General features: G+C 50.7%; 10 protein-coding genes across 10 annotated transcripts; 5 read left to right on the forward strand and 5 right to left on the reverse strand.

The window, feature by feature from the left end:
• Positions 1-577: 577 nt before the first annotated feature.
• QC761_407108 (uncharacterized protein) lies at positions 578-1,528 on the forward strand (the record flags this gene model as incomplete). The annotated part of the gene is made up of 1 exon (XM_062878992.1): positions 578-1,528. One exon carries the CDS (start codon positions 578-580, stop codon positions 1,526-1,528), a length of 951 nt encoding a protein of 316 aa, XP_062732538.1.
• A 2,857-nt stretch (positions 1,529-4,385) lies between these two features.
• On the reverse strand, positions 4,386-5,036 carry QC761_0069130 (uncharacterized protein; the record flags this gene model as incomplete). The annotated part of the gene is made up of 1 exon (XM_062872685.1): positions 4,386-5,036. The coding sequence occupies one exon, from the start codon at positions 5,034-5,036 to the stop codon at positions 4,386-4,388; it is 651 nt and encodes a 216-aa protein (XP_062732539.1).
• Positions 5,037-6,125: 1,089 nt separating this feature from the next.
• QC761_407102 (uncharacterized protein) lies at positions 6,126-9,941 on the forward strand. Its single transcript, XM_062878990.1, has 4 exons — positions 6,126-6,353; positions 6,479-7,236; positions 7,288-8,316; positions 8,496-9,941. The coding sequence occupies exons 3-4, from the start codon at positions 7,473-7,475 to the stop codon at positions 8,762-8,764; spliced, it is 1,113 nt and encodes a 370-aa protein (XP_062732540.1). The 5' UTR covers positions 6,126-6,353; positions 6,479-7,236; positions 7,288-7,472; the 3' UTR covers positions 8,765-9,941.
• Positions 9,942-10,971: 1,030 nt separating this feature from the next.
• Positions 10,972-12,308, reverse strand: QC761_407100 (uncharacterized protein). The gene is made up of 2 exons (XM_062878989.1): positions 12,164-12,308; positions 10,972-12,100 (listed from the first exon to the last, which is right to left on the reverse strand). The coding sequence occupies exons 1-2, from the start codon at positions 12,200-12,202 to the stop codon at positions 11,246-11,248; spliced, it is 894 nt and encodes a 297-aa protein (XP_062732541.1). The 5' UTR covers positions 12,203-12,308; the 3' UTR covers positions 10,972-11,245.
• Positions 12,309-12,973: 665 nt separating this feature from the next.
• Positions 12,974-13,913, forward strand: QC761_0069160 (uncharacterized protein; the record flags this gene model as incomplete). The annotated part of the gene is made up of 3 exons (XM_062872686.1): positions 12,974-13,098; positions 13,375-13,607; positions 13,711-13,913. 3 exons carry the CDS (start codon positions 12,974-12,976, stop codon positions 13,911-13,913), a joined length of 561 nt encoding a protein of 186 aa, XP_062732542.1.
• A 30-nt stretch (positions 13,914-13,943) lies between these two features.
• Positions 13,944-15,446, forward strand: QC761_407095 (uncharacterized protein; the record flags this gene model as incomplete). Its single annotated transcript, XM_062878988.1, has 2 exons — positions 13,944-14,629; positions 14,694-15,446. The coding sequence occupies 2 exons, from the start codon at positions 13,944-13,946 to the stop codon at positions 14,737-14,739; spliced, it is 732 nt and encodes a 243-aa protein (XP_062732543.1). The 3' UTR covers positions 14,740-15,446.
• A 345-nt stretch (positions 15,447-15,791) lies between these two features.
• Positions 15,792-17,065, reverse strand: QC761_0069180 (uncharacterized protein). Its single transcript, XM_062872687.1, has 3 exons — positions 16,804-17,065; positions 16,643-16,724; positions 15,792-16,567 (listed from the first exon to the last, which is right to left on the reverse strand). The coding sequence occupies exons 1-3, from the start codon at positions 16,815-16,817 to the stop codon at positions 15,926-15,928; spliced, it is 738 nt and encodes a 245-aa protein (XP_062732544.1). The 5' UTR covers positions 16,818-17,065; the 3' UTR covers positions 15,792-15,925.
• A 245-nt stretch (positions 17,066-17,310) lies between these two features.
• QC761_407086 (uncharacterized protein) lies at positions 17,311-19,557 on the forward strand. Its single transcript, XM_062878986.1, has 3 exons — positions 17,311-18,377; positions 18,427-19,048; positions 19,112-19,557. Exons 2-3 carry the CDS (start codon positions 18,470-18,472, stop codon positions 19,241-19,243), a joined length of 711 nt encoding a protein of 236 aa, XP_062732545.1. The 5' UTR covers positions 17,311-18,377; positions 18,427-18,469; the 3' UTR covers positions 19,244-19,557.
• On the reverse strand, positions 17,451-17,813 carry QC761_407088 (uncharacterized protein; the record flags this gene model as incomplete). Its single annotated transcript, XM_062878987.1, has 1 exon — positions 17,451-17,813. One exon carries the CDS (start codon positions 17,811-17,813, stop codon positions 17,451-17,453), a length of 363 nt encoding a protein of 120 aa, XP_062732546.1.
• A 2,706-nt stretch (positions 19,558-22,263) lies between the features above and the next one.
• Positions 22,264-25,825, reverse strand: QC761_407080 (uncharacterized protein). Its single transcript, XM_062878985.1, has 5 exons — positions 25,736-25,825; positions 24,614-25,643; positions 24,365-24,559; positions 23,314-24,305; positions 22,264-23,249 (listed from the first exon to the last, which is right to left on the reverse strand). The coding sequence occupies exons 2-5, from the start codon at positions 24,778-24,780 to the stop codon at positions 22,732-22,734; spliced, it is 1,872 nt and encodes a 623-aa protein (XP_062732547.1). The 5' UTR covers positions 24,781-25,643; positions 25,736-25,825; the 3' UTR covers positions 22,264-22,731.
• Positions 25,826-26,088: the final 263 nt, after the last annotated feature.

Below are 26,088 nucleotides of genomic sequence, written 5' to 3' on the forward strand. Positions count from 1 at the left end.
AGGATTCCTATAAACTCCCCAGTCGGCTTATGGCGCAGCGAGACTTCCACTTACTACAGTGATGTTACGTGGCGAAAGCTCATTAATCGGCCAATCTTGTGGCTTTCACTGGGTCCTTGAGCTTTACCAAGCAGGTGAAGGGTGCTATTACGAGAGAGCCTCCAGCTACACTGTGGCTCAGACGAGAAAGAAGTCTGTCGCAAAATCTTCTACCAGGTAGAGGCATCCAAATTCCAAAGTCGGCGGGCCGGGAGTCTTCCGGTGCCCAATCGAAAGCAAGTTTCTCCACCGTAACTTTTACAGAGGGGCTCCACGCCAGTCTCCCGACATCTATAGCTGTTGTGTCAGTCAGACAGTCGCACCGAAATGACAAGATGAAAGACCATTTCGAGGGGATTAATAATTCCATGAAATTGTACAAAAATGAGCTTCTTGCACTTCACTCCGAAGTGACGGCTTCACGAACCATCATATATCGATCCCACCTCTCTTCCTTTTGTTCTCAGCGAGCAAGACCTCTCAAACTGCGGCAGTACAATCTCACAACATCTCTGCGACAGTGAGCTCGAGAAACAAAATGAATTACCGACTTTCTGGACAGTCAGAACAACATGACCCAGGCGAAGGCCCAAGCAACTGGAACACAACTCGCCCCCGTGCTCCAAGCATGCCTGCTGGAGCCCATGGCTCATACGTTGGCCAGAATTTCAACACTGTCAACACACAATCCAGGGGTTTGCCTCAACTCAGCCTCACTCCTACCCCCGAGATTCCTCCCGGTTACAATATCGGTACTCTCGCACTTGGCACCGACCTCACTATGTATCGGCAGCAAACATGGTGGGCCCCTGGCGGCTTCCCACCTTCTCCGCCGGGAAAGGGCGCCACAGCGCTTACAGGCCCCGATTCTTCCAGTGTTACCCAACCCGCAGCAAGTGTGCCCAATGAACTCAAGGTTCAAGTCAAGGGGAAGTGGTTCGTTGCTCTTGTTTCTCCCGGACAGCATTCCATCATGGACTATGACTTCGCAAAATACTTTCTCGAGCTGGAAGGACTGCCACTTCCGCCTAGGAAGCTGAAGGAGATCTCGACTTTGACGGATGGCTACACCTCAGGCCCGAAGGAATTCGCAGAGTTTACTATACACATACCTGAGTTAAACCTGGAAAGCTGGAAGATGGCAGTTGCCCTTCTCCCTCGCACCGCAAGGAACAGACCAGCCCCGATACTCTTGGGCCAAAGATTCTTCGAGCGGATCGCCAAAGATCGCAACCAGATCAGCCACAGACCCGACGATGTCCAGTTGCCACGGGAGGTCGCGTCAACCCCAGCGATCGATTCGACAAACCGCACCGCACCGCATGCCATGCATCCTGCAACAATAATTGGCGGACATGCTTCCACAGCGCTCAGAAGAAGAGCCTCTTTTGCAGGCGTCAACGACAACACTGTCAATCCGCGTGATTTATTTCATCATCCTCTGGGCAGCTATTTTGGTGGTGCGCCTCCCGAAGGTGGCTTTTCTTAGCGGTAGGGTCAGTGGTGCTGGCGCTAGCTAGGGCGTCAAAGGTCTAAAGCCGTGGACGGAGCAACGGGTTTTCTTTTTGGCTTCTTTTTTTTTTCCTTAGCTTACTTTTATCTGCTTTTCATCCACTCACCGAGGACCAAACTTGACAACAGTCCCGAAACGTCCGACAGGGCCTTGTGGTTTGGTATGGAATCCAAAGCGTACCAGCCTCCTGCTTTCTTTGGCTTTGTTGTTTTTGTTGCTTTTGTTGCTACCTACCCATATAGGTACTGCAGTATTATATCTCGGTCATTTATCTGCGAGAGCCGTGGCCAAACGAGATTCTAATGACTGAGTCTTGTCCCGGGCGATGATTATGAACTATTTTTGGAGGGAAGTCCCATATGTATCTTCAGCGTTGATAGTTACCCATTTCATACAGCACTACCTTAAGTTCTGACCTACAGCTGATGGATGGGCATGCCCAGACATACAACCGCCCCATCAACCACGAGTTCGACAGGGCCAACATATTCAATAAGTCGCATGACCAAGTGACAGCATATCATGGTGGTTGAAGTTTTGTGATCAATGCTGCTTACTAAGAACTTCGCAATCCAGTCCTGATATGGACAATCGTCTGACACCCTCACACTGTTGCTTTGGAGCTGAAGGTAATCGAATCTAACAATCTTATCTCTGGGGACAGATCTTGTTCCGTCCTGACTCAAATGCTCCTACCAGGAATACACCACCAACCACACCTTGGAGATTCACCGAAAACTTCCTTGGATGAAGATCTGCACTATTCCCACCTACTACCCTTAGTGTGGTTGTGCTCTCAGGTGCCGGGTGCAGTACCAGCGTCGGGTCATCCCCTTGACAAAAGCCTATTTCCTCTCGGGCAAAGCCAACCACGCTAACCTCTCCAGCTACAACTAAAGGTTCCAAGGTTTCGAGATTCCATGGAAACAGAATCGGGAAATGCGGTGCCGGCATTTTGTTGAGTACGAGCTCATCGGCTTTTGGGGATGAAAAGGTTGGGGGGACCTTGACAAGTTGGTACATGTACTTACTGTTGACGCCGCCAAGATGTGGGCGACAACTGACACACAGGAGAGACCCTGCTAGATTGTTTAGCAGCGTGACAAAATGCGACCCCAATTATCCGCGCGTGTGCCTGTCTCAATCTGGGTGAGCATGAGAGGATACGCCATTCCACTAGACTTGCTAGATCCAAACTTTTTGCAGAGAGGGGAAGCTGGGAAAGCATCCCAGACTCACTTCTCCGGTTTTACTTCGCATGTCAAAGCCGCTATGACGGCAGTCAGCCGGTGTCCGGCCATCCAGATCACCGGGCCCCAACCGGGCAACTCCCGCGCTGCGGAAATTTCCTTCTTAGGTACACCTCAGCCACGGTTATTTATGTTAGCGTGACAGGGGTCTTTTGGTGGAATTTGCCCTAGCTGCACTAACATTTATTTCCCCTGCGGAGATGTACTCTTCCCACTCTGCCATATCCGTGGTTCCGTGGTGGCTACCGGCTCGAGAGTCCTCGTCAGCTGAGGATCTGACCCGCTGAGACTGAGGGACCGACCGCTCTGATCAGATGCCGCTTCTTAATGTAAACAAAGACATTCACCATGTTTCACATCTGGGTATAAACACGAGGTCCTGACAAAGGAACAACTGCAGAATCCGGACTAGACATCTGCGCGCTCAGACACCACGACAGCCACGATCGCCCTGGCGGATCAGCTCCAAGAAACATCACGCTAGCAACGGGACTGCGGGCTATTCAACGGGCGATATAGGGCCAGCTGTGGCTCTTCAGGAAAAGCAAAGAACGCCCAAGAATTCATCACCGTTAGACGCCTTGTTTGTGGTGGAGACGGGCTCCGTCTCACCATCTTTTGACCACCAACAGACATGTGGTGGGTTGGTCTAGCAGAGAAAGGGGAAGAAACTGTCAGCTGATTCGAGAAAAAAACATCTTTGGTGTCCAACAGGGCTTGCTATGCTGGGCGAGAGTATGTACTTGCCTCAGAACGGTGGTGGCTTCCAGAATCGCGCAATTACCTGCATGAGATGATATCCGAACAGGGGGTTTGACGCAAGAGCGCCCGATGACGAGGTAACTAGATCGGCTTTCCTGCCCCCCAGCCGGAGGCACTCAGCTGTCAGACTCTAATCGCATCCCCTTGCCCTGGTGGCTGTCCGTTGACAAGATAGGTATCTATACCACCCAGAAGCCTCAGGTTTTGACTACCCAAGTGACTTACTTACCGCATCCAGTCCACAAAGACCTTTCTATGAAGTTTCTCAACAATTTTGAAAACTCCCCTGCTTCCTGCTCCAGTCGTCCATGGCAACAGGCATACTGGCCAGATAATAAGATACCAACAAACCGTCAATCAGCTAGGTAGACGTCTTGAAACTCGCCACTGGGCATTTTTCACCGCCAATCTCTCATTTGAGCCGCATATAATTCCGGGTCATCGAGTTCGCGGCCCACGCACCAGGCGCGCGGACGCCTCGCTCGTTTCAAACATTCGTATGCATTACCGAGACGCAAGTAGCATTATCATTTGGAACTAAAGAGTCATGGATTTCCAGAACGGTGAGACGAGCGGCAAGCAAGTGATTGACAACATCATTCTTAGCCCCCTCTGTTTATTTTGGGACAGGTGAATCCGGAGACGTCTCCGGATCCACGAAATTGAGATGAGACACGTCCCCGGATGATACGGGGAAGACAGTTGAAGGAATCAAGAGCCAAGCCAAATAAAAACGGAGCAAAAAGCCAACCCAACAGACACACAGCTTGTCGAATCCGATATTAATAGGGAGACAACTCCTCTCACAATCAACACCTTTTTCAGATAAACGACTCCTCGACTGGAGCCCAAATCCTTGCACCAGGTTCTCCTGATGTCTTATCCTCTCTCCAATGGCGCTCCACTTCACGATCCCACTGCCACTCGCCTAGTTTCCTGCGCTTGCCATGTTGTCCGGTGCTGTTGGCGCTGGCGAAGGGTGCGAGAAAAGAGATGAAGACTTTTGGGTCACCAGTGGCGATATATTCGTCGATAAGTTTGCGCTTTTTTGCTGCTTCCTCTTCGAGAAGGGCTTGCTTCCTCTGACGGATCGTGCTTAGGCCCGTGGAATTGGTACCGTTGGCAGCCGGAGTAGATGGTTTCACCGTCTTTGTGACAGGAGCCTTTGTGTGTTGATGGGCGAGTTTGTTTCGAGCGGTAGTCGATCGTGTTTGGGACCTACTGACTGCTGCTTCAACGGCCCCTTTGCCCCTTTTCGGCAGTCTCTTATGGTCCCTCTGTGGTCTTGTCCGGTAGGGATGCTTGCTTTTGGTTCCCAGTTCCGTTGGTTCCGATTGCGATAGGGCGTCTATATCCGTGGGGGGTTGAGCGCTGACCGAGTGAGATTCCGCGGTTAGATGGTTGCCTTGTTGTTCGCCACTCGAATCGCTATCCGGCCGTGCTCCTGGCAGGCGTGAGTTCCCATGTCTCATGGCGCCGTGTGCCGGATCTGCTGGAGGTGCGCAAACAATGGGTCCCCCAATGGCAACGATATGAGGCGAATTAAGCAAAGGTTTCCTTTCCTGGGTCAATTTGCCTCCCTTTTGAAAGAACTGGGAGCGGAACCGGGTGTAGCAAACACTACCCGGGAAGGCTGACAATATAAGAGCAGGAAGACCGCTCCCATATAAGGAAAACTAGAAAAGATCTGTGCAATTTTGCGGCCGTCTAGGGAGTTTCAGATATGCCTGGCTTTATGAGATGAACCAATCGAGCTACTTGTAGTAAGAGTGATGCGAAGATGCAGATTGCGGCTGGGTGGAGCCTCGTCGAGACCCTTTGGTCTTCAAAGAAACACTGAACTGGCCGGACGAGAGAAGTGTTGATGAAGCCCAACTTAACCGTCTTGATTAGCTTTGTTTACAAGAGCACGACGCGAAACTCACCTTGGTTCACGGCTCTTCAGCCGTAAGTATCCGAATTGGTTGAGCAACGGTTGTAGGGCAATGAGGAGGGTTTGACCTCTTGATCACTATGGTAATCGTTTCTACGCCGAGGCATTGCGAACGATCAAGGTGGGAACTGAGTCGGAAGCGACCATGAGCGCGACGCAGTTGTGCCGAAATGCCCTCTTCCCCGCAGTTGAATGTGGCCGGCCCTATACGGAAACAATAAATCAGCCCCCATTGCTTGAGATGGTGGGCAAGCGGGGTATCAGCGGTGGTTTACCTGCCCCCGGTCACTCTTTTGATGATCATTGCCCAGCGCTGAACTAACTACACGGAGTAGGTAGCAGCCAACATCTCAGCTCCAGCAGAGCCGGGCGTAGGTGAGAACAACAAAAAGGAGTGAGGTCGTGCTTGCCACAAAAGGCTGCTCAAGTCAATCCCGCATGGTGACCAGGTGCCCCAGCCCGCCTTAGCTGCCCCGTTAATTAACCCTCAAAGGTGGGTTGTGCCACAATGTTGCGGACGGGAGGGAAGGCGGTGTTTTTGGGGCAGCAAGCGCCAGCCACCTTACCTCGTAGATGGGGAGCGGGCAAAGAAACTTTCCACGTTCATCCACATGTTCCTCCTCTCTCGCCTCTTTGCGATATCAACATCAAGATGGTCACCAAGGATCCTCCCATAATGGGCCACGTCATCTTACCAATATACATGGAATTGGAATTCCCACCAGACACTGACCGACGGTGAAGAGATGCTGCCATCGCCTGAGCTTGTTGGGCAACACACCCCATATCGCCCGTCTTGGAGTGGGCATACCCCTCATGCCTGGGTTGCCAACACACACCTCCTGGTTACACTTCCGTCAGTCATCCTGTTCATACCAAAAAGCTTGGTATATAGTGGAGACAATTCCCTCACGGTGACCAATACTATCGCTTTGTCGGTGAGCATCAGTGGTGGAAGCATGCCGTCGCTGACCAGAACAGGGGCATACCGATGCCGCCAGCCTCGAATAACCTCAACATAGCCTTGCCCCTGGCAATGAACGACCCAGTTTGCCCGTGAGAAAACCTCGCCTGCCACAGTTCCCCCCTGTCCTTCTGATCCACCTTTGATGAATGGAATCTTAGTACCTTACCCAGCCGAAGCACTCAGGTAAATGAGGGTTTGTTATGGAACTCTGTGTCCCCCCTGGATTTGGTGTGGCCCCTTTGGTCCCCCCCATTCCCCATCTTTATCATCCCCCGCCTATTCAGCTTTCGCCTGAGCCTGTTGCTGTCGCCGCTGTGTGAGGCATCGTAGCGGCACCTCCCTTCTTGACGCCCTTCATTCTTCTTCCCGCTCTCCTTCCCACTCTCTTTCTCGACACTCCGCGTGCTCAGCGTTATTGCACCGACTCATTGCTTCTTCGTGCGTCCTTCCACCAGTTTGGGATATCCATAGCTTTCGCCAACATCCATTCGAAATTCCCCTGGGATTCCCGCAACCACACTGCCCTCTTGTCCACATACTTACCGCGCTGTGCAGCAGTTGTGTGGCATTGTTTTCCCATTGCCACTTTGGGAAATTGGAAGAGAAATTTTCACTTAGCGGTGCTCAACCAAGGTAGGCACCGCAAAGGACAAAAGCTCAAAAAAGGAAGACACTCACGAAATCCGAGCTCTGGTTCTCACCTTCTTCTTGGACGCCTACCTTACCTTATTAAGAGCGAAGTCCTTCTTGACTCAATCCATCGCCATCACCGGTAAGACTTCCCGCGAGCCGTTGTAAGAGCTTTCAGCTGATCAGCATACAGAAACCACATCCAAACAACCCGGCTTGGAGAACCCAATCCCAACTAGGAGTATCAGCTTCCGTTGTTCTCCCAGTGACGGACAGTCGTCACCTATTTTGATCCCTAGCCAAAAGCACAACCATCAGTTTGCGCAGCCTTCAACATCCCCATCCTCTCCACCTCGCAACACGCACCGCTCAAGAGCCATGCCCGCTCACCATGTGTCTCGAAACAAAAACGGCCTGGCCATGGTCAGGGAAGCCCAGAACCCACAAACGACCACCAGTGTCCCGACAGACTCGAGGTTGCCCATTCCTCCTGGTGCTGCTGAGCGACCGGTAAGAAAACGGCGTCGCTCTTCAAGCTTAAGCACCGTGCAGCCAAAGAATGCTTCCAGGGCAATCAACCTCCACGAGGCACCTCGCATTGAAACACGACCGAGAGTTGAGACGTTTGTGCCAATTTCGTCAGAAATAAACTCTGAAAGACGCGTTTCTAGAGGCAGTTGGAGTCGGCGGAGGCTCCTTCAGGAGGTCAGAGAGGCGGTCTCATTTTTTTCAGCATCGGGAGAAAAGTTCGCAATCGGCGTGATAGTCAGGAAAGATCTTCGGCAATCCTTTGTATCTGAGTCGGCTGTTAGCTTCTTGGGGATTAGACCAATGAACCTACCTGTACCACGGCGTCCCTTGCTCAGCATTTCATCGGGGCAAATCCGACCAGAACGATATGTTCGAGCCGTCGTCGAGCAAGTCGAGATTAGCAATGGCGGTCGGGTGAGATTACAAACAGGTGATATGCTGGTGGTCGACGACCGACAATTCCCTCCTGGTGTTCATGCTATTCTGTGTGGGAACTTTTTCCATCGAGGCGAGGCAGGGCATTCTTCCTCAATTGCCGCCAACCAAAGTACTTACTCACAACGACAACCACATCGGACTTCATACCAGAATTCGGCTCAATCGAGCACAGCGAGAAGCGAGTTCACGAGTGACTCGAGTCTCTTTACGATGCCAACATCAATAAACAACTTGGTCTTTGATGATGATGCGGGTAAGTGGTTTTTTCTTCTTCTGCCGAAATGGGTTGGGGTCTGGGTAAGGAGACTTATAAAGGGCAATTGCGGTTCGGTGCTCGGTCCGCACCACTGCGTCCTTTAAGGCCCGGCCCGACGATCTACACCCGACAAGTTTCAGATGGCGTAAAGCCTGGTTCTAACATACATCGACCAGGAATCCCACCCAGCTATGCACCATACAACGGCCACCACCAGCAAACTGGGATCCCAACATTGATCCATCCCAACGCAGGCCAAGGTTACATGACAGCTGCAATCCCGCCTCTAAATACTGGTCAATTTATGCAACCACCTTCATGGAATCAGAACATGGTCATGGATAACTTTCCGCCATTGGATAACCAAAATTTCAAGATGCCAGATCCAGCACCCCCCCCCAACGGGGCATACGGCCCTGATGGGGGTCAGCATGGTCAGCATTGAATGGGAATACCCAACATTTCCAAGATCAGGATTAACAGTAAAGAGGTGGCTTGCGTCACCCACCTTCATGCAACTGGCCTGTATTCCAAGGTTCTTGCAATCACTGTAGGCCAGCCAGTCTTTCTGGCTTACATGTCTTGCAACTCACCCCGCACCAGTCCAAAATCCCAACTCGCGGGACAGTACCTATCCAATCATAACCCGCTTTGAGATGTATGCCCCCTTCCCGCCTTCCGAAGAGTCACTCGATGATGACTAGGGGAGGGAGGCATACAACACCAGCATTCACATCATCCCCTCTCTCACTCACAAAACGACAATTCTTGGAGTCTGCGACTTTGACTTGTGACTAGAATTCAACATCCAGACGATGCAAATCCCATGACAGGCCTCCGAGATGATTTGCTATTGTGGGGAAGATGGCGTGAATGCCCGGTTAACTTGTTAAATGATGCCCACGCACCTTTGTGTTGGAAAATACACGGGGGTTTCTGAATGGCTGTCACGACTTAATAGGTACGTTGGTTTGAAGCCTGGAAAACTAATGGAGCTCGCGGACGAGGAAGACGAGCAAAAGGAGAAACCGACTTGCGCTAAAACTGCCTGGGAGGATCCGTTATCCAGATGTAAGACCTGCGCAGTTGAAAGAGAGAAGCTGTTAAGGAATGAGTAATGAATAAGGAGGAATATAATGACTGGGTAACTACCTGTGAAGAGGCTTTGGGGACTTGGGTCAGACTTATATAGATTGGGTTTCTGTCTCCTGTTTCGGTTGGGGAAGGGGGTCCCCCGTATTCTCCGTTTTCGTCTTTGCATTTCGGTTCGATTCACCACATCACGTTGCATTTTTTGGTCGTTTGCCTTGGCATCTATTCTCAGACCTGTCACCTAGCTTAGTTCAATAGAAGCGAAGCGAAGATGAGCCCTTCGGTCCTCAATTCAGAAGAGAATGTTTCATTGGCTTGTGATGCTCTGACTGCATGGGTGAGCGGCGTGATGGTGAGGCACAACGATTTCCAATCGGGGGATCCGCGGCGTGATTTAGGGGTTTGATCGTATGAGACCCAACGCTGTGGCTTGTTCAATTTGGGCTTGTAGTACCACGAGACTTTATCGGGCGTTGGGAGGGTTATTTCCAGCTGTTGTTGGGATGGCATCTTGACCAGTGAGAGAGGAGATTTTGAGTAGGTCATTTGAGGAGGATCACAGGATTTGACCACTTGAAGGTGGAATAAACTTGCTATGGTGTGTTGGGCCGTTCTTTGGCTTTGTGCCGTGGAGCTTGGGCCGCACCGCTGAGGATGCCCTAACTAAACCCTAACCCCTGCTTGTCTAAACCCGAGGAGCACAGCCTTCTTACGACACACCGAGATTGTTCGGTCTGTTTGGTTGCCCTAAATCGCATTGTCATGCGGCTAGGTCTGATAGGATAATCACTTTATTTTGTGAAGCCGAGGTGCGAATGTCTTACAGTGCCGAAAGGTCCATACTGACAGGAATTTCTCCCGCCACAAAAGGGGAACCGAGGGGGCGGGTTAGGTTAGGTAATTTACTTGAGGCTGAACCTGAGATATTCTTGATGTGACTTTCGTGTTTATGAACTCATGCTGTGAGGGATTCGGTTGCATCCGACTGTGCCCGGGAGCTGGGGAAAGAATGTTATCTCGGTGAGGTTTACAGTCCATCTGGAAGTTTGGCCCATTTCGATGAGTTCAATGGATCGAGGATACAAACGGGATAGAGATACATTGATAGATTGCAGTCTCCATTCTCGTGCCAAGTTCGGTTTGAACGGATGATCATTCAACGGTCTGGTGGGGTGGATCAGGGGGAGGGCATAATCGGGCGTACGCTAAGATGTTTCGGCCTGTGCCGGATGCTCTGTGCCATAAGGCTGCTCGTTCAGCGTGGAATGAAGGGTGGTAATTCGTCAATTCCTCGGTTTTGAGGTGGATATCTCGGTAATGTGACGTTTATAACATGAAAGCTGAGATCTATTGACGAGTGGGCCGCCGGCATGTATGCAGGGCTCGGTTGTACGGGGTGAGATATGGACCTAGGGAGATGAAAAGGGGGTTTGAGAGAGATCATAGCCGTGGTTGATTTCGTGCGATAGGGACGGGGGGATTGGTGGCTCATGGTGGAGGTTTCTTTGGCTTCGATGCTAGTGATTCTGAGGGCACTTTGCATGGTTCAAGAGCACCTAATTTGAAGCAAAAGAAAGCAAATAATACATGTATACCAGAAACGAAGCGCAAGACTGGCTACAAACTGAGAAGAGCAACCAAGGAAACAGTACATAGAGCTGTAGCATTAAAGAAAGCCTATGACCCTGCGACAATATCCCCGTAGTCCAACTGCGTTGAAGCCGCCGAATCATAGCATCACCTCACGTGTGCCAAAACGTCAGGGTGAGGTGATGCACTTGTAATGATCTGTATTATTCGGTATATAGGTCAAGTGACTTAGGAGGGCGTGGTTTTATGGCCCCAAAGCTCCAGTGGATGAACCACTCTGTGAGAACTGGCTCGCTGTCTTGATCACGCCAATGAGCCCACTGACATCTCCGGTGCGCATATACAGGGCTTCTGCCTGTTTTCTTTGCTGTTGGAAGGCCTCGCTTTGGAATTGCTGTTGGATCTGGCAGTCCATCCAGGCACCATTGATATCGGCTAGGCTGGAAGAGTTCTGCCTAGATGGCGCGGGGGTGTAGATGCTGGGGGCTGTAGCCTCAGAGAATGCGCTCCCAGTTGAAGCTGGGTCTGAGCAGTTGGATAGCTGGTCATCTTCTGGGTCCGGGGATACTGTCCGAGAGGTGTCTGGAAGTTCTGGGGGAGAAAGAGCTCTGGCCCATCGATTTGGCCCTTGCCGGCATGTGTTTTGCAAGCCGCTGAGGTTTCCAAGTTGGGGTCCGGTATTCAAGGAGGGTTTCCGTGAGGTCAGAGAAGTAATCCATGCTGGATCCCGTAGATAATCCGGAATAGGCATTCTCTCCTGTTCACCTCGAAAGACTGACGTTCTGGCAACGTTCTCAAACCATTGTGTCCCGCCAGCGAATGCGATCATGGGAGATGATCCTGCGATGACAAGGTGCCTCGTTGTGAATTTGGGATTTGGAGTTTCGTATCTCCAGTCAACATGAACAATGTGTCTCTTAATCTTTACCAAGGCGTCGAGTTCGTCGAGGCCGATTTCGAGGAGTTTGGATGCCAGAGCAGTAGAGATAGTGTGCGGTCCTCCTAGGTCGATAGATATAGGAGACACGAAGTGCTCTAACGATCCGGAAGCTAGGCCACCATGTGAATGTTCGTGAAGCCCAGTAATGCAGATTGAGTCCTGTTAAGGTCGCATTGTTAGCATGCCAAAGAGCCTGCGAATATCTCAGGAAGAACCACATACAAAAGTATCCGCTTCACCGGTTGAAGACGTTTGCGCCATAGTTATTGATGCTTCAAAGATGCTAAACAGAAGGCTGATGATCGGGAAACTCCCGGAGAGGGGAACTATTGATCTTAAGAGAGAGAAAACTGCTGCGTCCAAGAAGGCGAAAAAACTTGTAGTTGCAACCCTCGGCTTTAGCCCTCAGCCTTCCGACATGAGTTATTCTCAGTCAAATTGGCACGGGGCAAGGCTCCAAGTCCTTGCCGTGTGGGTACGTAGCATGGCAGCTCAGTTTCAAGGCCATTATTCCTCCGCGGCAATGCGACACCATATGTCTCGTATAATCAGAACGGCAAGCGCGATACAAGTACCACCTACATTCTAAAAGGGGAATTGTAAATTGGTGGTGGCTGCATGAGGGTCAAACAATCTGCAACCAATCATGGAACACTTCGGACACATCCCTGCCAAACAGGGTGTGGGACTGAAAGGCATCGAACTGCTCACATGGCAAGGTACCTAGTTAAATGCCCGCCCAGGGCGTCCATTGTGCTTAACCTCATCGATGACAGGAGCAATACATTGCCAGATATCAGTCACTAGAACCGTAGACATGCTACTTACGCCCAAGATGCTTGTTGCAACAGCTTACGTAGAATACTCTGGCGGTCTCATGCGGCTTGGGTCGGTTTGCAAAGGGACGACTCTCTCTTCTCTTGGCTGGTGTCGCCCGTCAGTTTTCCAATTACCCAAAACTCCAAAATCAACCCTGGTGGTGGGAGCTGAATGCAGGTCCCACCAACCACCATAAACCTCGGCCAGAACACCATGTTTGTGGGCTTCCTACTGGTCCCTGAAGCTTTGGAAAATGCTCTCAACGAGCTAGCTTTGTCGTGTCTGGCCGGTGAAATCCGCTTCTTCGTTCCCATCAGTCTGCCTGATAAAAACCCCCGGTATTGACTGCAAGTGCCCCGCGGCCCATATCATTCTATCAGCATTAAACACCCGACGCCTCCTTTTTCATCTCGTCCCATCAAAGGGAGCCAAATAACCCCGCCAAAAACTCTCGGCTTATCAGACCCAGAGCTCTCTCCGCTTATTTGCTCACCGAGCCTTCTGGTCACCTCTTGTCGACGACAACTTGCCCTGACGAGACCATCTCCACATTTGCTTAAGCAAGAAGTGTCTTTGACAGAATCAACAAGAGGACTCTTTTGTCTGCTTTCCAGCTCCGCGTTTGTCAGTTTGGATCTTGTCCTGAAGAATTCCAGAAGCTGCCGTCCAACGCAACGAGCCGCAATCTTGCGTGTGCCCGAAAGTGCATACCCGGCAAGTCCATCGACGAAAAGCGCAGCTGCTCGATCTCATCTAGCCCACCTGCGCCATTCTATACCAGTTCAAGCATCTCGAGTTGGCTGGGAGTTTGGTATCGAGAGCGGCGGGGTTAGGCAGAGGAAGTGTCGTGTGCGGGAGCAGCGGGACTGTCTAGAAGGGAAAATCACAAAGTTAGCAACAACATGACATCTCCAAGACTTCTCCGGATACTAATGCATATGCCTTGATAGACACTCCCATCCTGATCAGCGGCCCTGTTAGGCGTCACGGTGCGACTCCACCGACAACACTTTTCGCACACGGCCCAAATCCAGGCCCCAGAGACGCCTCAAGCTGCAGCCACAGCTTGCTAGCTTTCCACCCGGAGAAGGTCATTTACCCTACCACAAACCAAATCTGCAGAACCGCTGCTCGGGCTGCTCGACATCCGTAAAACCAAACCTCGGGATAAAGCCCAGCAACAATGCAGCCTCGCGATCCCCCCTGGGCTCGCCGACGGAGAGTTCGCCACTTTCCAAATAATTTTCTCGTCCCGGGCGAGTTCATGACAGAAATTGGGTTGATCACAGAGACCCCGAATTATGACGTTGTCAGACTACCGGGGTGTCTCATCAGCCCCAGGTTCCGAAACTCCTATATGCTGGACGACACCGCCCACATTCTGGGCGGTCAGCCAGGCGAGTATCCGTCGCGCGAGATGACCGCGGACGAAACCCGCATAACTACGTTTATATCCCCGCTAGGGCCCATGTCCAGCAGCCGGACTGTTGTCGCCGTGTTTGAGATCCAGCAACTTTCGTTGAGGTTTGAGCTCATGAGGTTCCCTGTCGTGAGTAGCAACCTGGGTCGAGAGCTGGGGATCAGTGTGATCCTGGGACTGCCGTTTATCCAGTGGTACCAGGCTCGGATAGCTATGCTTCCCCAACCGCGGCTCGCGTTAGCTGCTGATACTGATGCACAGTATGCTCAAGGCCAGGGTGACCAGGAGCTGCCTAACAGCGGCGGTGGCGGTCAAGAGTGTGGCAATCGCAGTAATGTCGATGAGTGGATCCAGAGGCAGCAAATCCAGCAGATGCCCGTCGTCGTCGCCGCTGATGAGAGCGTGGGTAGCATGGAAGGCGCCATGAATGACCCAGAACTGAATACATGGTGTGTAGTCAAAACAAGCTTTTGAAGGAGGTTCATGCAACGCTAACGTCGTGTCGATTGGTAGGGATATCCTTGTGGCCCCGGCAGAGATGGGTGCCCACATCAGCTGACCGCTGCTGTGGTTCATAACTTCATTTGTGGACGGCGACTCGGCGAGGACAGCCAGTGAGCGTGAAGCAGCCAGGGTAATGGAGTGAAGACATTGGCTACCAGGTCAGACTGATGCAAGAACTGCACAGGAGTAACCGGTGAGATGTCGGTTGGTTGTCTGACACCTGGTTGGCCCATCATCGAACCCCGTTTTCATTTGGAAATATTATCTCATGATTCGTGTCTGACCGGCAGTTACCAGCTGGCTGGGTTCGTGTTTCATCGTGTGTGTGGGCCCAGGCCCGGGAGAACTGCGGATAGACGGATGTCAGGGATGGGCTAGTGTTTGCTTATTTCGACGTCGCAGATCCACATCATGTCATGTTTGCATTAGTTGGACATGGACACTTGGTGGCTGCTTGAAGAACGTCAGTTTCAGGGTTGGTCGTGAGGAAAAGGCTTTTTGAGTGGGTGGGGTGTGGATTTGGCATGTTCTGGAAGCTGTGGGAAGGGGCGGGAAGGGGCAGGAGGATTGTGATGATCTTTATAACCAAATCTCCTTGCAGTTTTTGTGCTAAACTAGCACCCACCCAGGGTTCGCTTGGAAAGCTCTTTGGCTCTCCAATAGGGCCGCTCTGGACATACGTTACGTTGTTCGATTTTATTCAAGTAGCCTAGATCCCAGACTGACAGTCTAGACACTCAATCATAGGCTTATAAAGTATCACAATCTTGAAGCTCTGTGTAAGTAGTCGCCAGAGAGCAGGGGTAGTCAGGGTTAGGGCTTAGCACCTATAATCTACCTATACACAGAACCACTCGGGGCCGACAACTATGTTAGGTTCTGTGGGTTACAGTATCGAGGCCCTATTCCCACAATACTAAGTATATGGTATGTTCAGGGGCTTCTACCTCACACCTTCTAGTACATGGACTGCTGATGGCGTGTAACGCAATGTGCAGAGGAAGTAAAAATATGCTCGGGATTCATGATATTCTAACAGTGACCTATAACCATCCCCAAGTAAAAGGAAATGTGAGAAAGTCTAAAAAAACATCATACATACTCGACAGGACATGAATCATTTGTCTACCAACCCCCGAAACACCGCATCAGAAACATTATAACTCAAGTGAAACCGGTGCTATCACTCAGAACAAACACTGTTGTCCGACGGTGAAATAGACCGAGAGTCCATACATATGTCATTTATGGCAGGTACTCAAGCTGCTCTTCCCGGACATAATGTATTGTTGCACCTGCATAACCCGAAGAAGACAGTTCACCTCACCCGTCGCCTTACTATGCTGCTCAGCACGCCGTCGAAGTTCGCTTAGGAAGGTCGGGCACGGTTGTTGTGTGTAGTCGAGCTGTCTTCTCCGTCTTCTTTTGCTTATGCCGCAGTATTGATTCGGGGAAATTTTACCTGCTCCTGTCAAAAGAGGCGGAGAAAGATAGGATGTCTTCAGCTGAGCTCGAGAGTCTTGCTGGGATTTGCGTAACCTTTGGTGGTTACTCGCTATCTTTTGAAGTCTGTCTAACCGTTCGGCAAAGACGATGGTATAGTTCTGTGCATCGACCGTAGATGTGGTGTCGGTGATCTTATGGCGTGTGGTGATCACGGGATATGAACCCTCAGTGCTGGCGGTAAGACGCCACTGTAAAGTGACGTTGCTGGCTTTTGCAGGAAGGTGATCTGAAAGTATAGAACGTAACAGCGTGATTGGGATCTCGTTCTGTTGGTTGGAGGTTCCACTGGTGTAAAGAAAGCTACAAGGCTTGTCAAATTGTTGACATGCTGCTGGAATTCCCGGAACTGTCACAGAATGAAGATATATCCTCGACAACTGCCCCAATGTTAGCTTGAGATCTCTCGTTACTGCGGACCGGTGGCAACTTGCTCTGTCTTGGGGTTCCTCTACCTTGATTGTCACAGCCTGTTGATCGGAAGACATTGTTGAAGAATTAGGTGGGAAGGCAAGGGTGGGAGCTGCCGTTGAAAGTCTTGTATGCCGTGAAAGTATCATTCTAGACATCGTTATATACGTCTGGGTTCAGCACCAGAAATAGAGTAAAAGCTCACCGAGAAGGATGCATCAAAAAGGCGTACACTCATGATCTCACGGGACGAGTCGTGGCTAGAAACTGGTCGACCATTATCAGAGCCCATTTCTGATCCATATTCCAAGCCAACTGATTCCATCCTCGTAGAGCCTCAATGTGCCTGAGTGGTTCGGTTTAGCAAATGTGCTATCAACATGCTTGCAAGAGGCTACAATGAGGTATGTTGGCTCAGATCCTCGCCACAGCACATGCATCGGGCACTGGATGAGAATCATGTTATCAAACAGTGAAGATTGAAATGCCAAAAGGAAGCTGAACTCATCCCCAATCGATAACAGATTGCTCCAACCGGTAACACATTGATCTTGCCCAAAAGGGGGTTGCATAAACGCCTATTTATTACATCAGTACTTTTCAGCTCCGTCGCTGTCCAATCATGAAGGCTGAAATTTGGTGAAATAAGCGCCTGCCATCCTCTCGCAGGGTCAATTTGGAAGTTCATAACCGCAGCACCTGCCCCGTTCACACCGAAGGTAGGTCGCGCACTTCTCTCTCTCTTTGCAGCCCTGCAGGCCTGAATCTGTTTTAAGGCACGATTGAATGACCAGTTCCTTCGAATGTCCGCAGTTCTCGTCCCGAACTAGCCCGACACTCACAAACACCGACCTACCATACTCCGACAATTCCAATCCCGTCTTTCTGGCCTTGGCAGGTTCGCCTCCCCTCACACCGACTGCGCTTTCGAGTAACCCCGCACATGAGTCCGGTGCCAGCTACCGTCACGATCATGCTCCTCGATGCGATGCGGTTCATACCACGACTGGAAGTCTCACTCGCGGTCCATCGAAGTGGATGAAATCGACAATACATATTGAGGGGCTGGCTCATGTACATTTCCATCAAGCGGGCTGTGTCTGGCTTGGTCATGATGGTTGTGGAGATGGAATTCCCTGTTGTAACTTGCTGCGATTTAGGGTACAGGTTGCTGATTGGAGACCTGGAGCTTCCTGGGCTGTAAACAGCGCCCATTTTACACAGGGCCTTTGCTCATGAATACACCGAGTGCAGGATTCAGCCTACCCTTCATAAATATTTTTCCATTATTGATTACATCTGAGGTGAAGTCGCCTCGATTTCCCTTTTATATGCTGTGGGACATGGACTGAAGGGTGTGGGTAGGTTGGCTTTTGAGTCTGGAAGGTACCTCGGATTCAATCTTGACATTGGTTCACTAGATGCGCTGTTCCCCTTGGCAATGCCATTTGCTTGTTTGGGACTTGGACTCTCTTGGTAATTACATCCCACTTAAACACTTATCCTACTCTTTTTGAACGGCCGTTATGATTGGAAGGCTTCCATGATATTGTACATTAGGCCGTTCCCCTCCCGATATTTCTATCAGACTGCCTCTCCCCCCCAGCCACGATCACTCTGTGCCCCCTCAACTAAGACTCTGGAGTTAAAAGAAAGAGACCGACCCACAGAAAAGACCTCGGATAGAAGCACACGAACTTGTGCTATTTCTTTCTCTATAGCCCGCACCGTTGCTTTGGGCGGTTCGGCCATAGTCGAAGGGGTTCTACTTTGGCACGGGTAATTCTCCCCTCAACAAACACTCAGATATTTACTGATGGATGTCCAGAAAGAACTAAGTCCTGTCATCCTTGAGGAGCATCAACGACATCATGAGCGACGTACAACCTGCATTCAACACCGCCCTCCGCCGGGTCAACGCCACAGTGCTTCGTGTGAATCAACGCCGAGAATGCATCATGGGTGCTAAAGTTCTTCCTAATCATGAGGGTACAGTGGGCGTCACCTTGCAAACGTGGTATTCAGAACACCATCGAGTCAACTACATCTCTAAGGACATGCTAGTGGCTCTCGGATGGAACTATTACACTCCGGACCTTGGCAGAACTCTGAACCCACGGGGAGGTGTCTTCAAACCTGTTGGATGGGTCGATCTTTACGTGCAACAGCCAACTTCCCCGTTCGATTGGAAATTTGTTCAATTCCATGTCCTTGACGAACCCCTTGGGATTGAAGTGTTCGACACCCTCGGCCAGCCCCGGAGATTTGATCTCATTATCGGCGAGGCCAGCTGCGCTCAGCTCTTGGGTAACGCTTTCGACTACCAGCAGTACAACTTCGACCCCGAGGGTTTTGAACAGCAAAGGCAATACGACTATGCTCTTTGGGAGCAGCAGCAGCTTGAGATATTGAACAGGGAGCAACAAGATTACGGTCGCTGTGATTGGAACTGGTATGTTTCGTTGGTTTTGCCCCTCTATCATTCATTCCACACTGACATCAATCTCTTCCAGATTTTCTCTCTAAATCAGCGGGGGCATCCACAGGCGCTCTTTTGGCTTCGGGATTTCATCAAGTCAGTGCTTTTTACGACGCGGGGGATATATAAGGAGATTGATTTTAGGGCGGACTTCTGCGTGTTCTGATTTACAATTCCTATCGTGCTATTACACGCACGTTAACCCCGTTTAACGTTTCTTAAACCAACCCTTCTAACACCTGTATCATTCGACCTCCCCAACACGACTACCTCCCGACACTTTATTATACGGTGAAGAAGATCCCACTGATGTCAAGCTATTACTATTGTCGCTCTTGCCAGTTTTACTAGTCGAGGTTTTGGCTTTATTTGGAATTTTGGAGGATTTCTTTCTCTTATTTAGCTAGAAATAGCAGAATCGTTGTACGCAACGAGAATAAAAAAAAAAAAAAAAACCAAGACAAATGACTGTTGTTGCAAGTCGTGACACCGCCTCCATAGAAGTTGCATGGCATCTGTTGCCCGGAGCCAACCAACTCTACGTCCACCGATCCCAGACCCTGACCAACAACCCAGTCGACGCGCAGACCAAAATTCCGTGACCACACAGCATCCAGCGGCACTAACATTACTATGGTAGACCCCCCAGCAGACTCCCAGAATACCGGGGTTTAATTTACGAAACCCACCTAAAAACCACGGCACACTACCGCTTACCGCCTCATCAACCCCTGCCTCTTATCTCCTCCCACAAAGTACCGTCTACCAACCTGCAAAGACCTTGTAGCACCCGAACCAAAATTTTGCACCGCCCGGTCCCATCTCCCTGCTCCCACACGTGTGGAGTGTGTATCAAAGTGCGCGCCCCTCGGCAAGGCGGGAAGGATCGCAGCTTACCAGCAGAGTTGATGCCGAAACAAGGACCATTGATCATTAATTTTCTCATGTTGCACACATCGCACGTGGGACTTCAGGCGTTATTTTACCGAGGCATGACAGAAGCCACGTTTCGGCTTCTCTCTTTCCAGGATCAAAAGCAACAACAGGTTGCCTCGTATCTTCTGCATTCGGTGTACATGTTAGTGTATGTAATGTCCGCAACTGTGTGCGTGTGGTCGGTGTAAAACTAACAAGCGAAAAACACCCGAGGTCGAGTCCTGGAGGGGAAAAAAAGAAAAAGGAGGGAGCCAACAAACACAGTCTGCCGGCTTGGTAAATGCAGCAAAGAGGCTCAGTGGTCGTGTGTGGTCAATACGGTGCTGAGGTAAGCTGTACCTACCCAGTTTTGGCAAGTGGGGTACACGCACGCCGTGCGAATGATTGGTAACCCGAGCTCTCAGACCCCAAACTCCGGATCTGCACGGACTTCATCCGGACCCACCTAGCGGCAAGATCGGAGCCGAGTAGGGGGTAGAGAATGCCTAGGCCCCCAACTGATGGACTGGGGGGAGACGTTTGGAATTTGCTAGGGTGGGCAAGCAAGCCACATGACGTTCGGCCCGAAGCGCTGAGAGTGGCGCAGTGATTGTTTCGGCGGTTGGTGAGCCTGGCTGCCTGTTTGTAAGTTTCTTTTTGTCGTCTGATATGGCATGATCCTGCTCCTCGGTCCTGATCAGTTGGGACGGCCTTGACATCAGATGGAGTGATACGACGCCGTCTGACAGATGCAGGGTCGCAACTGCGCGGTTGTCGCTCGTGAGAGGTGTAGTTGTTTGGTGTCCGGGGTCTGCATATGCCGTTTTGAGTGGCAGCATGTGTGTATGTACTTAAGCTGCCTCAGGCACGCTGCAGGTATAACGGGCTAACAGCGATGAATAATGTTGATGCCCCTAGCCGGTCTGCATTGGACTATCCAATCATACATTTTCTATTCATCATCCTGTGTGATCTTAACTTGACCTCACAAATGTAGCTTGAGCCCCGGGGTTTCCGGGTTGGCAGTGGTTGCTTGGTCGCCTTCCTCTCCGCGAGATATCACCCTTCTCCGAAGAGCCACATTTCTTTCATCAAGAGAAAAGCTACATTGCATCATACCACATATTTGTGATGACTTGCTAGAAGCGAGCCAATAAGATTGGGCAGTGGGCTCCAAAAGACTCCGGGAATCCGGAGGCGTCGCCGGAAGCATGACATCACCTTTCCGGTGGTGGCAGTGCATCTCTCCATTCCCCACAGGGACGTTGGGTCACCACGGCATCAACGGTCGTTTGGTTTGATGAGGTGGCGGCGGTGGTTACTCGAAAGCGGCCGTAAGGACTCGTCATCACCTGACAAGGTGAAATATGCAAATCAGATATCGTGTTGCACAAAAATGTGTGTGATGGGGGAGTTCTCGCAAAGCCCAACATTTACACAGACAAATTAAGGAAAGAGAATCCCACTAAAGCTTGCTGTGGCTTGCTGAAAATGCCATTGAGGATGGATGTAGTGGTGAAATATGCGCGTCTAAGCGCAGGCGCCGAACCGGCGTGGGCATCGGCCAATCAAATATTGAATTTTTGATGACGACGACACGAAGTAACTTCACACCACCACTACAGCCCATGGCAAAAGTCATTGGCCCGTGTCAGCCTATCGACCGGAAGTACTTCACTTGACAGTTGGTGATCGCGCCAACCGCTGCGGTTCGGGACGATGCATCGTGGTGGTCCGTTCGGCGTTGTCTCCTCATCGAGACCGGAAACCTTCGGTCGGTAGCGGTGATCCGTCTTTTCTGTGTTGTGTGAAGATTCCGTGATTGGTTGCCAGAAATCAGTCTGAGGGGACGCCTGGCCACCTTAAGTACCGTCAAACCGCCCTGTCATTATCGTGCGTCGCATCTCATGGCCTGTTAATTTCCCAGTTTCCATGCCCGGGAGTCCCGTGATATCTATCCAACGACACCCTCCTCAGAATGAAATAACAACAAACATGTTCGCTCGAAAAAACCTCACCAGAGGGGCCTCTAGTCCGAATGGCAAATTTTGTGGGTCAAATTCCAACTCTTTGTGTGGTTGAAGTGACACCTCTGTTCTTCACCGAGCTCAAGAGGGTCGACTACTTAATCCAATCGTAGATAGAGGAGTGAGTTCCAAAGTCGAGCACCATGGCCGCATCTAGGAAGCAAGCCAGGGCGTTTCAGGATAGAATACTGAAATCGTTTCAACAAACTACATTACCTATTGTGACCATGTAACTGCCATGCCGCTGTCTAGTGTGGCTTGAACTGATTGGACTCCTGGTAACAACCTCAAGTCAAAATGCCTACCAGACCGAGAAATGGACTGGGAAAGAAGCCTTTCTTCACATCCGCAATCAGGCCCAGTCAATCAGGATGTGCAGGGCATTCGACAAAATATCCCGTGATGGTTTGGAAACATGCGCCACCCCGATCCATCTCTATCCGTTTCGGTCCGCTCGGTCTTCCTCTGCAGGTTGAGCTCAGGCGGATGGCCAGGTGGAACGATGAGGGGCCATTATTTCGTTTCAATGCGGAAGATAGCATCGAGAACACTGATCTGTAGGGTGATATGACCGTCAGCCCTGTAAACCTATCACCGTCTGATCCGTCATATTAGCCCTGATTCCAAGTACCATATCAGCCCTGATTCCCAGTACCGACTTTTGCCCATGAATTTCCAATACCTGTTTGTAGTTTGCTTTGCCCTTATGAATTCATTCACCAGCATTGCCACCAACATAGTTCCGGCTCACATCGCCCTCCGCCCTCACAAGGTTCTGCGGCACAACCTCCCCAGGAGGAGAGTACCCCCCCAAAGCCGTCACAGCCGCCGCAAATCCTCTCCAAAAATCACAAGGCGTTTTCTGATTCTTATCGTCACTGACAGTCGTTATCCCCCAGCCACCCACATCCAGCACGCCCGAGATTTGCTCGCCTCGTCCGCTGACAGGATGGTTCCAACGTATAGCCGGTGGAAGATTCAGTATCTTTCTGTTCATGTTTGGATTCCCTGTGGTGATGTACGACGCAAAATAACTCTGCATCGCTGTGCTGATGCCTGCCACCAAGGTGCCGAGGACAGGTACAAAGAACATGGCCAGGTCGTCGAGGAAGGTGTCGGATGTGTAGGCTGTGCTGAAGAAGGTGGGTATCAGGTCGGTGGCGTGCTGGCCAGGGAAGACGCTGTATTGCATGTTCCAGACTTTGCTATCGCCGAAGGACTCTGTCAGATCTGTAGAGATAGAGTGGACGTTAGTAACCATGGCTTAAGAAGCAACGGGAACGCCTGGACTTACGCCTAATGTGGCACGTAAAGCAACTATCTCTTGTAAACTCCGTCATCCTAGCTGTCTGTGTGGCATACTTTGACTTCTTCGTCCCTTTGACAGGAGGGTATGCTTCTTCAATCTTGTCGTTCACACCTGCCGTCAGAGTATCGTTGGGAAACAGCTGGCCCAAAAAGCCTGAGAACTGCGCATCTGTCTGAATGGAACCGCCCACAAACAAACTTGCCTCGTCCGTGACATGGGACAGGATCAAGGAATCGAGTTTCCAAAACTTTCCCAGGGCGAGCTCCAGCACTGGCAGCTGGCGAATAAATTTGCCATCCGGTGTTGGGCCAATTGCAAAGGTACCCGGTGCCTGCTTCAAGTTCAGCGCGTTATTTGCCTTGATCAACGCCGTCGGGTCAGCAGCTCGCAGACAGGCCAGCCCTTTGCCTTGACATCCAGCGAGTGTTGCAAAATCCTGAAATGTATCTTCAACTTTGCCAGCACGGTCCCATATCGGCTGGAAGGCTGGAGATTGCAGAATTGCCCTTGAGAAGAGAGGATCAAGGCGACCCCCTTCCGCGACAATGTGGTGAAATATCGACGACGCACCCGCCGATTCGCCCATTGCAGTGACTTGAGTAGGATCACCACCAACCAAGTGAATATGATCCCTCACCCACTGCAAAGCAGCCCTTTGATCGTGCAATCCAGCGTTTGGGAGCCCGTCTCTTTCCATGGATTTCCCTGCCAAGAATCCGAAGGCACCGACGCGGTAGTTGATGGCGACAAAGATCATGTTGTTATTTGACTGCCCAATCATCCCTCCTCCATCGTAGAACGGTAAGTCGGGCGTCATCGTGTCCTTGCTGCCAAAGAGAAAGCCACCTCCGTAGATCCATACAACGACGGGTAACTTGATGGTCGGGTTTTTGAGCGCCTTTCCAGGCACATAAACATCGAGGAATAGACAATCTTCGCTTCCACCTGAGAAGAGTGGCAATGGGATTCCACCAAGGCTGAAGAGGAGTCAGATACCAGAAACCATTTGGGGTTTCCCATCAAGAACAGCACCTACAACTGGTTTATGACAGCTCCGACAGGCGCCTTGTTGCCTGGTCCGACCACATTGATACCATTCGGAGCCGACTGAATGCATCTTGGCCCATAACTGCCATCCTGATGAGTGCTATTCTGTGCTGGGGGCGCTGGTTTGGCCCATCTCAGCTCACCGACAGGTGGGGCCGCATATCTGATGTTCTTGAAGATGTACCTATGATGTCGTTAGCTTGTGAGACGATTCAATCTCCAAGACGCAAGAACTTACAAATCGCTTGATGACCGATAACTTGAGGCTCTATACGATCCATATGGTAAATTTAGTACCGGTAGCGAGGACTGTGATTGAAAGCTAACACCAGGCTTCAAAGGAATGCAAGTAACAAACGAGAAGAAAGATGCAAAGAAGTAAAGGAGTGTATAAGGGACCGCCATCTTGAGCGGACGGTGAGCAGCACACTACACGCCACCGAACCCACAAGTTTGACAAGAACTCGCAAAGAAAAGGCCAAGGCCATCAAACATGAGTGGCATCACCCATATATCAGTGGCCACCATCCCAGGTAATCACCAGAAAAACGCCTTGATCGATCTCTCCGGGCCGCCCGGCCGGCCATCACCTTTATCCTCACCGGGCAAATAAGCAGCCAGAGAAGCTGTCCTCAAGCCTTGTATAAGATAGAATCTTCTCCAAAGGGAAATTATCTCCATGAGATCGCGCCGTAGCTGCAAGGTACCGGAATTAGTGCGTCACCTTAACAACTTCTGTGCCCATAATGCGCCAATCAAAGTGCTCAATTGACCATCTCATCTTCGAAAGGTTGTGATAGGGATCTGAACAATCTTTCAGTTGGTAGCCCTACCAAGGGTGGCGACCTATCAGTCTGTCGTTATTGAACCTCTCGTGATGCTTGACCAATTCGTGTTGTTTGGTGTTTTTGTGCCCCTCGTCGGTCGCAATGAAGGCAGACCGAAAACCGACCTGGGTCGCTTGCGGTCGCGACCATTATGCGTGGGAAATACGAGGCCGCAGAGGCAAAGCAAAGGTAGAACTTGAGATGCATCGGTCAGGCAGTGATGACTGGTGTGGTTGCGGGTTTGCACCTCAAATCGAAGTGAAGTTAAATTTGGAGAAACGATTGGTCGACGGCATGATGAGCGTGATTCCACCATGGAATAGGGGAGGCGCTTAGAAACCCTAACCCTCCATTCATCGCCTGAGGGACAAGAAAGTGGAGGATAAAACAGAAATCAACTGGCTCAATTACATGTGATGACTCCGATTGCTCTCATAATTCCTGATAAAACAATGGGCAGTTGTTTATTATGGCTCGAAGACACAAAATGAAAGGCTGACGCTGCGATTATGAGGGCATTCCACGGCACGCACGTAACATCTGTCTAAGGAAAACATTGAGAAGCAGACTTCCAGCCCTCACAAGCATTACAGACGAACGTCTGCCCGAATGGTTTAGACAGTTGAGACAGCACAAGATCATCCTTCTCATGGCGCTTCCTAATGGTAAATTCAAGAAGCCAAGACAAAAAGGCAGCGTTTCCTTGTCGACTGGAAACAAGAAGTACGAGTATATCGAAAAGAATGGGAAAGGAAAGCAGGAATATACTGTCAGTTTGGCCGAAACGTCGATGACGACGTCATGCGAAAAAGGGAGTCGTACCTCAATGCGCAAACAATACCGGTTGTCAACATCAAGAGTTTACCAAAGGAAAAATGAGGGCACG

Source organism: Podospora bellae-mahoneyi, chromosome 4 (genome assembly GCF_035222275.1).
Source record: "Podospora bellae-mahoneyi strain CBS 112042 chromosome 4, whole genome shotgun sequence".
Classification (NCBI taxonomy): Eukaryota; Fungi; Ascomycota; class Sordariomycetes; order Sordariales; family Podosporaceae; genus Podospora; species Podospora bellae-mahoneyi.

Bases quoted from the DNA above. Each gene is read 5' to 3' on its own strand.
- QC761_407102 (XM_062878990.1), top strand. From the start codon at position 7,473: ATGCCCGCTCACCATGTGTCTCGAAACAAAAACGGCCTGGCCATGGTC. The intron at 8,317-8,495 runs GTAAGTGGTTTT...TACATCGACCAG, and splicing joins GGTCTTTGATGATGATGCGG to GAATCCCACCCAGCTATGCA.
- QC761_407100 (XM_062878989.1), bottom strand. From the start codon at position 12,202: ATGGCGCAAACGTCTTCAACCGGTGAAGCGGATACTTTT. The intron at 12,101-12,163 runs GTATGTGGTTCT...CGACCTTAACAG, and splicing joins CCGGTGAAGCGGATACTTTT to GACTCAATCTGCATTACTGG.
- QC761_0069180 (XM_062872687.1), bottom strand. The intron at 16,568-16,642 runs GTAGAGGAACCC...ACATTGGGGCAG, and splicing joins AACAGGCTGTGACAATCAAG to TTGTCGAGGATATATCTTCA.
- QC761_407086 (XM_062878986.1), top strand. From the start codon at position 18,470: ATGAGCGACGTACAACCTGCATTCAACACCGCCCTCCGCCGGGTCAAC. The intron at 19,049-19,111 runs TGGTATGTTTCG...AATCTCTTCCAG, and splicing joins ACGGTCGCTGTGATTGGAAC to ATTTTCTCTCTAAATCAGCG.
- QC761_407080 (XM_062878985.1), bottom strand. From the start codon at position 24,780: ATGGCGGTCCCTTATACACTCCTTTACTTCTTTGCATCTTTCTTCTCG. The intron at 24,560-24,613 runs GTAAGTTCTTGC...ACGACATCATAG, and splicing joins TATCGGTCATCAAGCGATTT to GTACATCTTCAAGAACATCA. The intron at 23,250-23,313 runs GTAAGTCCAGGC...CTATCTCTACAG, and splicing joins CTTTACGTGCCACATTAGGC to ATCTGACAGAGTCCTTCGGC.